General features: G+C 40.8%; 1 protein-coding gene across 6 annotated transcripts in view; it reads left to right on the plus strand.

Moving 5' to 3' along the window:
• The window catches only part of ripk1l (receptor (TNFRSF)-interacting serine-threonine kinase 1, like), a 95,335-nt gene that overhangs the window by 31,159 nt on the left and 49,141 nt on the right, over positions 1 to 15,035 (plus strand). For all 6 annotated transcript variants that reach the window (XM_059945637.1, XM_059945641.1, XM_059945638.1 and 3 more), the window contains 4 exons: positions 4,027 to 4,180; positions 5,037 to 5,174; positions 9,291 to 9,519; positions 11,471 to 11,620. In XM_059945637.1, coding sequence (XP_059801620.1) covers positions 4,027 to 4,180; positions 5,037 to 5,174; positions 9,291 to 9,519; positions 11,471 to 11,620 — 671 coding nt within the window. The remainder of the gene's footprint in view (positions 1 to 4,026; positions 4,181 to 5,036; positions 5,175 to 9,290; positions 9,520 to 11,470; positions 11,621 to 15,035) is intronic.

The following is a 15,035-nucleotide window of genomic DNA, read 5'->3' on the forward strand; positions in this document are numbered from 1 at the left end:
CTTTGAGGGAACTATGGATTGTTCCTCAAATCCCTCTGTACATCAGTGCTCCTAAAGGTGCTGCCATTTACTATTAACATTTGGCCTCCCAAAGGATAATAACTCGCACTTGTCTGAATTAAACTCCATTTGCCATTTCTCTGTCCAAATTCCGAACTGATTGAAGCAATTCAATCAAAACAAATCGAAGCAAGAGGCTGAGAGTGAAGGAGTAAAGTTATCTCGGAGAGAAGTCTCTTTTTTTTTACACTGCTTGGGGGAAAAGAGGGTAAGACTGCACAGGCGCGTGACATACAGCACCAAAAGTTTAAAAAGGAGAGGAATTTTTCAATGGTCTTTTAAATTGGAGCAAGAGGCTGAGACTGAAGGAGTAAAGGAATCTCGGAGAGAAGTTTTTTTTACACTGCTCAGGAAAAAGAGGCTAGACTGCGCAGGCGCGTGATGTAGAGCACCAAAGGTTTAAAAACGTGACCACCATATCCAACGGGCAATGTTGAGAGAGGGCAGTGGAGTGAGAGGGAGCAGAGTGGGACAACTTTGGCTCAACAGGCTTTGGCGTGAACAGGCAGAGGCGAGGGTAGGTTCCAGTAGGTTTCATTTAGAGTAGAGAGAATGCCAGGCAGGATGTTGGAAAGCTTCTCTTGCAGGATGTGGGATGTCAGGGGGACCTCCGGTGTCCCTGACAATGACACCTGCAAGAAGTGCATCCAGCTGCAGCTCCTAACAAACCGCATTAGGGAACTGGAGCAGGAGCTGGATGACCTCCGGATGATTCGGGAGAATGAGGAGTTTATAGATAGTAGTTTCAGGGAAATAGTTACACCAAAGGAGCAGGGCACAGGTAATTGGGTTACAGTCAGGCGAGGGAAGGGGAAAGGGCAGGCAGAGCAGGGTTCCCCTGTGGCCATTCCCCTTAACAAGAAGTATACCGATTCGGATACTGTTGGGGGGGGGGGGGGGGGTGGATGGCTTACCTGGAACAAGCTGTGGCAGCCGGATCTCTGGCACTGAGTCTGGTTCTGCAGTGCCGGAGGGGGGGTCAAGAAGAGAAGAGCAGTAGTGATAGGGAATTCGATAGTTAAAGGTACAGACAGGAGGTTCTATGGTTGCGACAGAGACTCCCGGATGGTTTGTTGCCTCCCGGGTGCCGGGGTCAGGGATGTCTCTGATCACAGCATTCTGAAATGGGAGAGTGATCAGCCAGATGTCATGGTACACATCGGTACTAATGATGTAGGAAGAAAGAGTGAGGAGGTCCTGAAGAGTGAGTATAGAGAGCTTGGTAGGAAGTTAAAAAGCAGGACCTCGAGGGTGGTAATCTCAGGATTGCTACCTGTGTCACGTGCCAGTGAGGGTAAGAATAGAATGCTCTGGAGGATGAACACGTGGCTGAGGATCTGGTGTACAGGGCAGGGTTTCAGATTTCAGGATCATTGGGACCTCTTCTGGGGCAGGTGGGACCTGTACAAGAGAGACGTGTTACACCTGAACTACAGGGGGACCAACATCCTTGCAGGGAGGTTTGTTAGTGCTATTGGGAGGGGTTTAAACTAGATTTGCAGGGGGATGGGAATCACAGTGCCAGATCAGATAGTGGAGCGGGGGTGAAAATAAATTATGTTAAAAGTTCATGCAAAGTCACAAGTACATGGTTTGTGTGTGGTGATGATAACCTTCTGAGGTGTGTCTATTTCAATGTGAGGAGTATTGTGTGGAAGGCAGACAAGCTGAGGGTGTGGATTGACACGTGGAATTATGACATCGTAGCCATTAGTGAAACTTGGCTACAGGAGGGGCAGGACTGGCAGCTTAATGTTCCAGGGTTCCGATGTTTCAGACGTGATAGAGGCAGAGGGATGAAGGGTGGAGAGGTGGCATTGCTAGTCAGGGAAAATATTACAGCAGTGCTTCGGCAGGACAGATTAGAGAGCTTGTCTACTGAGGCCATGTGGGTGGAGCTGAGAAACAGGTAAGGTATGACCACATTAATGGGGTTGTGTTATCGACCACCCTATAATCAGCGAGAATTGGAGGAGCAAATCTGCAGAGAGATAGCAGACAACTTCAGGAAGCAAAGTTGTGATAGTAGGGGATTTTAATTTTCCTCTCATTGATTGGTTCTCCCATTCTGTTAAAGGTCTAGATGGGTTAAAGTCTGTGAAATGTGTTTAGGAAAGTTTTGTAAATCAATATATAGAGGTACCGACTAGAGAGGATGCAATATTAGATCTCTTATTAGGAAACAAGTTAGGACAGGTGACGGAAGTGTGTATAGGGAACACTTTGGTTACAGTGATCATAACACCATTAGTTTCAACTTGGTCATGGATAAAGATAGATCTGGTCCTCGGGTTGAGGTTCTAAACTGGAATAAGGCCAAATTTGAAGAAATGAGAAAGGATCTAAAAAGCGTGGATTGGGACAGGTTGTTCTTTGGCAAAGATGTCATTGGTAAGTGGGAGGCCTTCAAAGGAGAAATTTTGAGAGTGCAGAGTTTGTATGTTCCTGTCAGGATTAAAGGCAAAGTGACTAAGAATAAGGAACCTTTGTTCTCAAGGGATATTGGAACTCTGATAAGGTGTATGACGTGTATAGGAAACGGAGCAAATAAAGTGCTTGAGGAGTATAAAAAGTGCAAAATAATACTTAAGAAAGAAATCAGGAGGACTAAAAGAAGACATGAAGTTGTTTTGGCAGTCAAGGTGAAGGATCGAAGGATAGCCCATGTTGTTTCGTTGTTTAAAAAAGACTAAAAGTAATCTGAGAAATTATAGGCTGGTAAGTTTGACGTCGGTAGTAGGTAAATTATTGGAAGTAGTACTAAGAGATAGGATCTACAAGTATTTGGATAGGCAGGGGCTTATTAGAGAGAGTCAACATGGCTTTGTGTGTGGCAGGTCATGTTTAACAAATCTGTTAAGAGTTTTTCGAGGAGGTTACCAAGAAAGTGGATGAAGGGAAGGCAGTGGATGTTGTCCACATGAACTTCAGTAAGGCCTTTGACAAGGTCCCGCATGGGAGGTTAGTTAGGAAGATTCAGTCACTAGGTATACATGGTGAGGTAGTAAATTGGATTAGACATTTGCCCTTCTGCAAATTTCTGGGACATGTACTGAGGCAAGAGAAGCTTGAACATTTTCCAGTAACAGGAAACGTTGCGTAGATGGTGCAAGATATTCATGAGTTACATCAAGGGATGGACAGGCAAAGGTTTTGAAGAGCTTATTAGAACTTCTCAGATTAAAGACAGATATGGAAGACCATGGTTGCCCACGTCATATGACACGACACATAATGATGATTTTGCCCTTCAAGTTTATTGTTTAAGTTCTTGCCATGTTTTTGAATCTTTGGAATCTTTGCCTGCTTTCTTTGTATTTCTTAAGGGCCTTGTCTAAATTTAGCCTGTTAAATGTTACATATGCTTCCTCTTTCTTTTTGACTGAACTTACAATGTTGCTGGTCACCCTTTCATCCTTTCATCTACTTAGTCTTTGTCTGATGGGCTGTATGGAAGTCACATGTTGCTTTCTGTAGAAAAGATGTTTAAAGAGGAAAAACGAACAAGTTTTGTTGCTCGTTTTCAACATGTTAATGTTCTTTGGGAACTTTTCACTCAATTATTAAAGAAACCCACTACCTGAGGGTAGTGTTTTGTCAAGGATTAAACCAATGGTTATTATAGAAGTGTAATAAGCTCAAAATAGTGTAATATTGACTGGAAACAATGAAAATCATTTTCCCTTTGAAAAATGATATAAGTGTTAAATATGACTAAGAGAAAAAGTCAGAAGTGTAAATGTAGATGTTTCTATATCATCATCAAATTTGGTCTCAGATATTTTAAAAGATCTGCTTTATATATGTTAGGAAGCAATAATGAAAAACAGAATTGCGAAATATGAAGTATCTTGCCTATACAACACTTTAAGCCATAAGATATAAGAGCAGAAATAGGCCATTTGGCCCATCGAGTCTCTGCAGGCATTTTGTGGAAGTCATTTTATCTGTTTTCCCATTTTGCAGATACAATGGATCTCTCCTTGAAGAAGGTAAAATGATGCATAAATTGAATCATGATCGGGTAATAAAGTTGATTGGAGTTATTTTAGAAGATGGAAATTATTCACTTGTCATGGAATTCATGGAGAATGGGAATCTGCTGCAGCTTTTAATGAGTGTAAGTGTATTGTCATGTTGAGAAGGACATATGTCTTGAATATACATTGAAACCATAAGTTATTTACCTAAATATTGGCATAAATTATAATACATGCATCGTGTAATATGTAAAGCAGACAGGTAGCATCTGTTATGATCTACATATGTACCATCTGCCTTTGCAGGTGCAGATAACAACGTTATGGCAGATGAGCTGAGTTAAATAGAGGAGATTCCTATTAGCAAGCAAATGGTTTGAGGACCAGAGAGAATGGAAGAAAATGACATGATTTAAAAGAAAAAATGTTTCATACAGAAAATAGCCTGGAAAGATGGTGAAAATGGGCTTTTGAAGGGAATCTGCATAGCCATTTAAGTGGGAAAATGGGCTAAATGTCATCTAGTTTGCTGCACTTCAGGGAGGATTGGTGCTTTTACTGGCACAAGTTGAGGGGGAAGGGTCAGTGTTTCTGGCACATTCTGTAGGGTTTCCTGTTTCGTGGATGTCCATGAAGAGTAAGAATTTCAGGTTGTATACAGTGTACATTTTCTTTTATTAAAATGAATCTTTGAAATAAACTGCACATGTCTGAGTAATATTTTCTCCTGAGCACCAGCTGTATTGAAATCTATAGATTGATTATACAGCAACACTTGGATTTTTATCGAATTATATTCTTGACTTTTTTCCAGTCAATTCTTAGGGCTTAAAATATATATAATTAAAATAGAATAAAATTGCAAAAGCACCCTCGATTCACCAAGGCGGCAACTTAGTAGCATTTAGAAAAATGTAAGGTTTGAGGATATGTTTCAGATCCAATTACAGGTTAATATTTTGCAGCATGCTGAACCATTTGCTTATTATTTTCTAGGTTGCTATTCCATTGTCTGTAAAAGGAAGAATAATCCTTGAAATTTTAGAAGGGATGGCTTATTTACATGAAATGAATATTGTGCATAAAGACCTAAAGCCAGAAAATATCTTGGTTGATGCAGATTATCATATAAAGGTAAAAAGCAAATTTAGCATGTTCTGATGTTCTAATTTATGACCTGAAACATTAACTGTATCTCCCACTAACACTGCATGATCTGCTGAGTGCTCCCTGCCTTTTCTGAAGCAACACACACAAGTGCTGGGGGAACTGAGCTGGCCAGGCAGCATCATAGGAAATGAGTAAACAGTAGATGTTTCGGGCTGAGACACTTCACCAAGTCTCGGCTCAAAGTGTTGACTGTTTACTCTTGTTCCTCCAGCATTTTGTGTGTGTTGCTTGAATTTCTAGTATCTGTAGATCTTTTCATGTTTGTGATTTCCCAGCATTTTCTGCTTTTATTACAAATCAAGCAAAAGTTAGCCATGAAATAATTTGTTTTAATATTGTTAATTACTTCTGATATTCACTTGAACTCAAGCTTTGTTTTAAAGTTGGATAACAGGAATTTTTATATATTATTCTGAGAAGCAGCTGATGTCTCATTTTGACTTTGCAACTGAATTTTGTGATAGTGCAGCAAACCCTCAGACCAAAGTTACATGCTGATATTGCACATAATCTAGGGCTTAAAAACATAGTTTTTTTGCTCACTCTGCATGTTGAGTGTTTGATCTTTTGGGATTTTTTTTGTTTCATCTCTGTCTGTGGGAAGGTATATATAGTGAATCCATACTTTGATAATAAATATACCTTGAACTTTGGAATGCAACCTAAACTCTCAACCTTCTGACTCAGCAGAAGTGATTGAGAAAAAATACTGGAAGAACTTTGGAATTTGCTTCGATCACTCTTCCCATTTCCATCTTGATTTGCTAGATAAATGGGCTGAATATTGGTAAATGGCTTTCAGTTCTGATAAGTGTGAAATGTTACTTTTAGGGAGTCAAATTAGGTAGGAATTGTACAGTGAATGTTTGGGGTTTCAGGACTGATGTGGAATGGAAGGACCTACAAGTACAGGTACGTAGTTCGCTGAAGTGGCATTACAGGTAGACAGGATGGTAAAGAAGGCATTTGGCATACTTACCTTCATTAGTCAGGGCACTGAGTATAGGATCTGAACCTTATTGCAGCCTTACGGCACATTGGTAATTGTACACAGTTTTAGGAAAGACATCATTAAATTGGAAAGTGTGCAGAGAAGATTTATAAAAATGCTACCAGGACTCGAAAGCCTAAGTTACAGAGAGAGATCAGTTAGTCTAGGACTTTATTCCTTGGAAGGTAGGAGATTTGGTAGTGACCTTTATAGAGGTGTATAAAATCATGAGGCTTTTAGATGTGGTGAACACACTTTTTCACTGGGAAGGAGAGCTAGAAACTAAAGGGCATAGGGCTCAAGTGAAAGTTTTAAAAATGAATTGAGAGGCAACATCTTCAAGCAGAAAATAGTGTATAAATGAAATGAAGTGGTTGAGGCAGGTACAGGAATTACAAGCAAGAGACATTTGTATAAGTGCATGGATAGGAGGGGGCCAAATACAGGCAAACAGTGGGTACGATAGTCAAACTGGACAAGTTTGGCTGAAGGACCTGTTTCCATGTGACTGTGACTATGACTATGCGCTCAAGAGATTTCTCATTGGGGATAGATCTTTTCCTGATTAGACCAGATAATTCAATGGAATGATGTCAGACCATTCCCACAGCCCCTCCAAGGTACTGATAGGAGGAGAGGCAATGCTAGAAGGTTTGGCTGTGTGTATATAATACGCATTGAGCCAAGCAACTATCTCCTAATATAGGCAGATTGAGCAAGTGATGAAGAAAGCACAGGATCCTGTGTGTAGAGTTAAAAAAGAAAGTTTATGTTGAGAGTCTATAAAAAATGTTCAACTACAGCTGGGTTAGTGTGCCCAGTTCTTGTAGCCACATTGCTGGAAAGACATGAAGATGTAGGAAATGGAATAAGATTAATAGATTAGTCATGGGAATGTGAAAGAGTAATGTAGGAAAGTTAGGATTTTTGAAAAAGAGAAACTGGGCTATGATTTGAAACCAGTATTCCTGATTGTGTAGAATCCAGATACTGGGGGGGAGACAAACTCTTCCTATTGGTAGAATGGTTGAGAACCAGAGGACGTGGGTTAAGATTCAGGTTTTGGAAGAGAACCAAAAGAAATGTGAGGAAGAAACTCCTCATGCAGATGGTGGTCCTGATCTAGAGTTCATTATGGGGTACTTGGAGAAACCAACAGAGCCATACAGGACAAACCTGGGATTGGGGCTGACTGGATCGCTCTTAAAGCATGAGTCAGTGAGGCAAGCAGCTACCTCCTGGGCTGTCCCTGTGTTTGTTAGGAAATGCTGAACATTCATTCTCCTCCTCCTCCATGCAGTCATTAGCCTGGGAATTTCAGGGTGGCCTGCTATGGAAACTTTAAATGAAACCTGGTGCTGAAGGTTGGGTCAAGCCAAATAACATCAGCATTGCAATTGTTTAGAGCAGAAAGACTTGCCAGTGCTGAGTTCCTTCAGTTTTGGGCTTCATAAATTGTAGCATTCTGTGCAGGAGTTTGGTTGGTATGCTGAAGTTCTATAAGACATTGATGAGCCCAAATTTAATGTATTGTGTGTAGTTCTAGTCACCTGCCTATAAGAAGGATATCAATAAGATTGAAAGAGTGCAGAGAAAATGTACAAGGATATTTCCAGAGCTTGAATGCAAATACAAACACAACTATCGCATTCTCAGCCACTGAGCTCCAAGCTGCTGTTGATGCTTTCACTGAAGCATATGAGAGGATGTGCCATTCACATAACATCCACAAGATAAAGTTCTTCTATGACTCTGCCCCATTACGCACATTGCCCTCCAACTTAAAGATTCACATCATAATTCTGAAAAATGTAGAATGCTTCCTTCTTCTCTCAGCAAAGACAGACAGCAACAATGAAGTTCACCACTACCTTCCTTGCATCAGGACAGTCTTTGGTTGGTTCAGGAAAAGGCATTTGAAAGTGGAAAAACCTCACACTTAGCAAAACATTCATGGATCAGACAGCAGACGTAGAAAAGTACAGCACAGAAACAGGCCCATTGGCCCACCTTGTCCGTACCAAGCCATTTAAACTGCCTGCTCCTATTGACCTGCACTGGGACCATAGCCCTCCAAGCCTCTACTATCCATGTACCTATTCAAACATTGAAATCGAGCTCGTAACGACCACTTGTGCTAGCCGTTTGTTCCACGCTTTCACCACCCTCATGTTCCCCTTAGACCTTTCACCCTTAACCCATGACCTCTAGTTGTAGTCCCACCCAACCTCAATAGAAAAAACCTGCTTGCATTTACCCGATACCCCACATAATTTTGTATACCTCTATCAAATCTCCATTCAATCTTTTACATTCCAAAGAATGAAGAACTAACCTATCCAATCTTGCCTTATATCTCAGGTCCTCCATTGCTGGAAACAGCCTTGTAAATTTTCTCTGTACTCTTTCAACCCTGTTTACTGAAGCAATGCTCTGTGTTCTCTTCTGAAATCAGGGCTACCTACAGGTGGCAGCTTGAAAATTAGCAGAAATTCTGTTGATACAAAATCTTTGACATTTATTCTTCCAGTGAATTAATGTCATTGTCCTTTCCATATGCAATATCCTCAGTGTTAAAGCCTTAAATTAATCACTTGGTTGGCTATTTAACCAAGCCGTGTTGCTTACAAGCCTTGGGTCCCAAATAGGTCCACTATTCTGAGGTGACCAGTGTTAGAATTGAGGGCTCTCTTTCAGAGATGGATAGTTTGTGCATTGACGCTCTCTTCTACACTCTCTTACATGTGGCCTCTATGTGCTCCATATGTATGCCTAAAAATTCTGAACGCTGCTTGTCCACTTGGAGTTGTGATGGGCTAGGGATTTCCAGTGTTGTTTTTCTTAAAGGGATCCATGGGCATATAGGACCGTATAGGAGAAGAAGGTTGACCAAAGGTGCAAGGTGGGATCCATTTACCAGTATCAGTACTTATCACCAATGCTAATGATTAATTCTATGGATATAGACTTTTAAAGCACAGAAAATCCTCAAACAGCGGTCTTTTACAGACCATATATCATTTTAAATGGCAGATTAGGAGAAACTTTGCTCGCTTCCTTATTGGAGCCTGATTGTCTTTACCTTTTAGATCGCAGATCTGGGTGTATCAATTTTCAGAACTTGGAGTCGATTGACTACCGAAGAATTGAAGAGAAGACGCCAAATGGGTTCGAAGCTCCAGAATAATGCAGGCACACTGGCATACCTGGCACCTGAGCATTTGCAGTCACTGAATACCAAAGCCACAGAAAAATCCGACGTGTATAGCTTTTCCATTGTAGTGTGGGTGATTCTGACTAATAAAGAACCGTATGAAAGTGAGTTACTCCTGACAAATGCACTTTTCTACTATTCATTAACACTTGCTGCTCATCCTTTGTATTTTCTAATTATTTCTTTTCCAGTGTGGTTTTTGAATATTGTTCAGTGCTTACACGGGGCTTTTGTTTGCTCCTGATGCATAAACTCGAGGTTTTCAATATATCCTCAAGTAGTTTTCTCTGTCCACCTGATTATCATTTAAGGTAGGGCCTGGAGTGTAGTGCCCAGCTCGGTGTAGCCAGGCAGGAGGTATTGACTTAGGAGAGGACTCTGATGAAAGTTCACCTGTCCTTCCATTGACTTTAGAGAATGGGCAGTACTCTTGCCATAATCAAACATAGCACCTGATCTCCAATAATATTTTAATGAAAAACTAGATGGAACTCCAACAATTGCTGGGCAGGTCTGGGGTTCCTTTCCTGGCAAATTTCAAGAATACACAAAGAACCTGGCAGCTTGGCCATTAGAGTGACCCAGTTTCATTATGTTACTCTTCTCAGCAGGCCAGATGCCCACTTAATTGTATAAACATGATGATGTTATACTGACATGAAAACCAGTATATGCTGGTGATTGTCCCTGCTTGCAGAAGCCTATGTTAGTACAGACTCAGTAATGCTTGCTACCGTTTGTCAGCTTGTCTATCACTTTGCTATCCTCTGGCCAGAAATGATGTATTCTTCATTATTCTGATTTATTTTTGTGATTTAAGGTTATTAATCTGAACTGTTTCTCTCCACAGTTGCTGCCTGACGTGCAGAACATTTACAACATATTCTGAGAATCTTGAGATTTCTGTGTTGTGTTAGGTCATTTGAAGGAGGCATACTGGGAGATGGTAAATTGAAATAGATTGAGATTATTCTTCCCATTGGATGAATTGGGAATTGGCCCTGTTTGCTGTAGTCACCTGCCCAAACCTTACATAGTTTAGTACAATATTTCATTCGATAGTTTGACAGTGAAGACTCTTGGGAGTATTTAACGTACTGTAGAAAGATATTGATGTGCTTGTTCAGCATAAGCACTAATTTCACCACAATTGCACTCATTCCACGATGAAAACAAAATGCCAGGGAGACAACAGGTCAGGCAGCTTGTGAGAAGAGAGAAACTGAGTCATTACTATTGTAACCCCCTGGGTCGCTCAACTCGTTCTCGTCTAGGGGGAGCAGCCTTCGGCCCCGCCAAACTGGGTAATCCGCTGTTGTGGATGCTGTGTGATGTCCCCGCCTCGCCCAGAAACAGACAGTACACCATATGCGATTAAATGAGTACAATTTATAAAGGTTACTATAACTAAGTGATTAATAATGATACAGTATATATGAAGAAAAAAATAAAGAAAAGGCGCCAAACTTATCAAAGTCCAAACCACTACGTGCACAACTGTTGGAGCTCAGTTACTGAAGTTTTCTGGCCACCATTCGATCCCCTCCGAACTCCTCGACTCGCAGCTCAGGACCCTTCGAAGTGGTCAACCAAGCACATCTAGCTTCATCCCCCCTCCTCGGAGTACCTCCTGGCCTCGGACCCCCGCTTGGGGTCCGTTCCTCACCCAGCTTACAGCATTGCGTCCTCTCTCTCACCCCCTCGCGCCGATCTCCCCAAAAGCCCGTCAACAATCGTTTACAGACTCAGAAGAAAGAACAACATTAATCCGCATTTGGTTTACAAAGGAATACAATTCTTGTTATCAGTAAATTTTAACCCAAACAAGCTTCCAGCACCCTCTCGCAACAAAGAAGTATTCCTGCTAGTTAACAAAACAAAGAAGCCCTTTTGATTACATATACAGTAACAAAGAAAAAAGAAGAAACCCCCTTTACACTATCAAACATAAAAACAAATTTACAGCTGACTTCTGTTGCATGTTTCTTGGCAGGCCCATTTAAAAATTATGCACAATGTATTTCTGTTTCATTTTTCTTCCTTGGTACTTTTCAGATGCATTAAATGATGCCCAGGTTATGCACCTAGTTCTCAAAGGAGATCGCCCTGATCAAAATCTCATTCCTGAAGGATCTCCTAAAGAGATGATTTCATTGATGGAGAATTGCTGGGCAAATAAACCGGAGGAAAGGCCAACTTTTACAGGTGGGCAGCATCTTGACCTTTAACCCCTTCGTAAGAGCTGTCAGTCCCATTGTAGAAACCTAGGCAGACATGACCTGTGTGAACAGAATAATGAATGCATCTTTTCACATTGCTGGGGGTATAATTCTCTCTGCTATACTGTATTTTTACCCATAGTAGCACTTCATTGTAGAACATAGAACATTGCATCACAGTATAGGCCCTTTGGCCCACGATGTTGTGCCGACCTGTCAACCTCCTCTAAGATCAATCTAACCTTCCCCTTCTACATAGTCCTCCATTTTTCTATCAGCCATGTCCCTAATGTATCTGCCCCTAGAAGGGTATTCTCTGCATACTTTCCTCCAGTCACCTTGAACTTATGACGCCTTGTATTACCCATCTTGTCCCTGTTTAGAAGTCTCTGGCTGTCCACTCTGTCCAAGTGTAAGCTGAATATTGCTGTAATTATGGATGTGGATACATTTAATTTTAATTGATACTGTGCATCTTGCAATAGGCTTCTAATCTACAGCACACAATTGTGTTGGTTGTCCGTCACTTCTGATGTATGTAACCTGTGCGGGAGGTTTTTTATAGTGGAAAAAACATTGCACTGGCAGCTCCACTCTCTGGGTCTCAAAAATATGTGGTCCAGTGGTATGAAAAATTGTCACGACTGAAGACTTTGTCAGCTGCAGTGGATAGCCATGACGCACACACAGTGTACTGGCCTGTGGCCTCTGTCGCATGCAAATAATTACTTGGGGCCACAGGTAAGAGCTGCGTGGCAGGTGGGGACCAAAGGTGAATGAGCCCCTGGGTGGAGCACGTAAAGCCCGCCACCAGAAGTGCTACCGTCAGTTGTAATGGGGGATTTCAACATGCAGGTAGACTGGGAGAATCAGAATGGTACTGGACCCCAAGAAAGGGAGTTTGTGGAGTGCCTCCGAGATGGATTCTTAGAGCAGCTTGTACTGGAGCCGACCATGGAGAAGGCAATTCTGGATCTAGTGTTGTGTAATGAACTGGATTTGATAAGGGAAATCGAGGTAAAGGAGCCATTAGGAGGTAGTGACCATAAGTTTTAATCTATAATTTGAGAGGGAGAGGGGAAAATCGGAAGTGTCAGTATTGCAGTTGAACAAAGGGGACTATGGAGCCATGAGGGAGCAACTGGCCAAAGTTGACTGGAAGGATACCCTAGCAGGGATGACAGTGGAACAACAATGGCAGGTATTTCTGGGAATAATACAGAAGGTGCAGGATCATTTCATTCCAAAGAGGAAGAAAGATTCTAAGGGGAGTAGGAGGGTGACCGTGGCTGACAAGGGCAGTATAAAAATAAAAGTGAAGAGGTATAACATAGCAAAGATGAGCAGGAAGATTGGGAAACTTTTAAAGAGCAACAGAAGATAACTGAAAAAGCAGTACGGGGAGAAAAGATGATGTACGAAGGTAAGCTAGCGAAGAATATAAAGGAGTATAGTAAAAGCTTCTTTAGGTATGTGAAGAGGAAAAATTAGCTCAGACCAAAGTTGGGCCCTTGAAGACAAAAACGGGTGACTTTATTATGGGGAACATGGAAATGACAGATGAGTTGAACAGGTACTTTGGATCTGTCTTCACTAGGGAAGAAACACAATCTCCCAGATGTAATAGTGGCCAGAGGACCTAGGAACTGAAGGAAATTCACATTAGGCAGAAAATGGTGTTGGGTAGACTGATGGGACTGATGGCTGATGAATCCTCAGGGCCTGATGGTCTGCATCCCAGGGTACTTAAGGAGGTGGCTCTAAAAATCATGGATGCATTGGTAATCATTTTCCAATGTTCTATAGATTCAGGATCAGTTCCTGAGGATTGGATGGTAGCTAATGTTATCCCACTTTTTAAGAAAGGAGGGAGAGAGAAAATAGGGAATTATAGACCAGTTAGCCTGACATCAATGGTGGGGAAGATGCTGGAGTCAATTATAAAAGATGAAATAGCAGCACATCTGGATAGTAGTAACAGGAATAGTTCAAGTCAGCATGGATTTACGAAGGGGAAATCATGGTTGACTAATCTTCTGGAATTTTTTGAGGATGTAACTATGAAAATGGACAAGGGAGAGTCAGTAGATGTAGTATACCTGGACTTTCAGAAGGCTTTTGATAAGGTCCCACATAGGATATTAGTGAGCAAAATTAGAGCACATGGTATTGGGGCTAGGGTACTAACATGGATAGAAAATTGGTTGGCAGGCAGGAAACAGAGTAGGGTGGAATATCCTGGTGGCGCTCATAGCCACCCTTCCTTTGTTTTATACCTACACTAAAGGGTTTATGTTATAGACATATTTTTGGACTTTGACTTTAAGTTGCTGGAAATGAATACCAGATCACGAGAAGCTAAAAACGGGGAAGAATCTGACACTAATGGAAAAAAAGATCATGATCCAAAATCATCTAAGCAACCTCCTTTAACTTTTGAAACAATGTTGAAACTTTTAGATGAAAAACTCAGTCAAAAATTTTACCATTTGATAGAGTGAATGGGCATACTTATTTAACACGCTTGAGAAATTTAATTTTAGCCTGAAATTTATATCCCGGATTAAATTGATATACCCCTTCGGCTTCGGAGCTTACCAATAATCTAAGAAATCCCTTTTTTCAGTTTTGTGGCACTAGGTAAGGTTGTCCTCTTAGCCCATTGCTCTCTGATATTGCCCTGAAACTTTTAGCTATTGCTATTCGTGACTCACCTACTATACTTGGCATTTCCTGTGAGAATGTGATGCACAAGTTATCATCATATGCAGACGATTTGTTACTATATTATTTCTAATCCTGAGAAATCCATTCCTGCTGTTATATTCCTGCTCGCTCAGTTCAGTAATTTTTCTACTTATAAACTGAATCTTAATGAGTGAACTTTTCCCTTTAAATATGCAAGTTCCAATTTATAGACATTTACCATTCAGATTGGTTATAGACTATTTGACTTATCTGGGTGTTAAAATTACTAAAAAGCACAAGGATTTATTTAATGCCTTTTTTTACCTTTAATAGACCAGGTTAAACAATTGCTTACTAAATGGTCCTTATTATCTTTATCATTGATTGGTCGAATTAATGCTATTAAGATGATTACTTTACCTAAATTTTTATATCTTTTTCAAGCAGTACCAATCTTTATTTCTAAATCCTAAAAATTTCTTCTTACATAAAAATTTCTTCTTACATATGGCAGAATAAAAATCCTAGGTTAAGTAAAAATATTTACAGAAATCCAAAAAGGATGGTGTTTGGCATTGCCATATTTAAGATTTTATTACTGGGCAATTAATATCTGATATTTAATACTTTAGACACAGGGTGTGGGTATAATTGTAAGTCCACAATGGGTTAACCTTGAATGTAATTCTGTATAAGGGTTTTCATTGATTTCC

Source organism: Hypanus sabinus, chromosome 20 (genome assembly GCF_030144855.1).
Source record: "Hypanus sabinus isolate sHypSab1 chromosome 20, sHypSab1.hap1, whole genome shotgun sequence".
Lineage (NCBI taxonomy): Eukaryota > Metazoa > Chordata > Chondrichthyes > Myliobatiformes > Dasyatidae > Hypanus > Hypanus sabinus.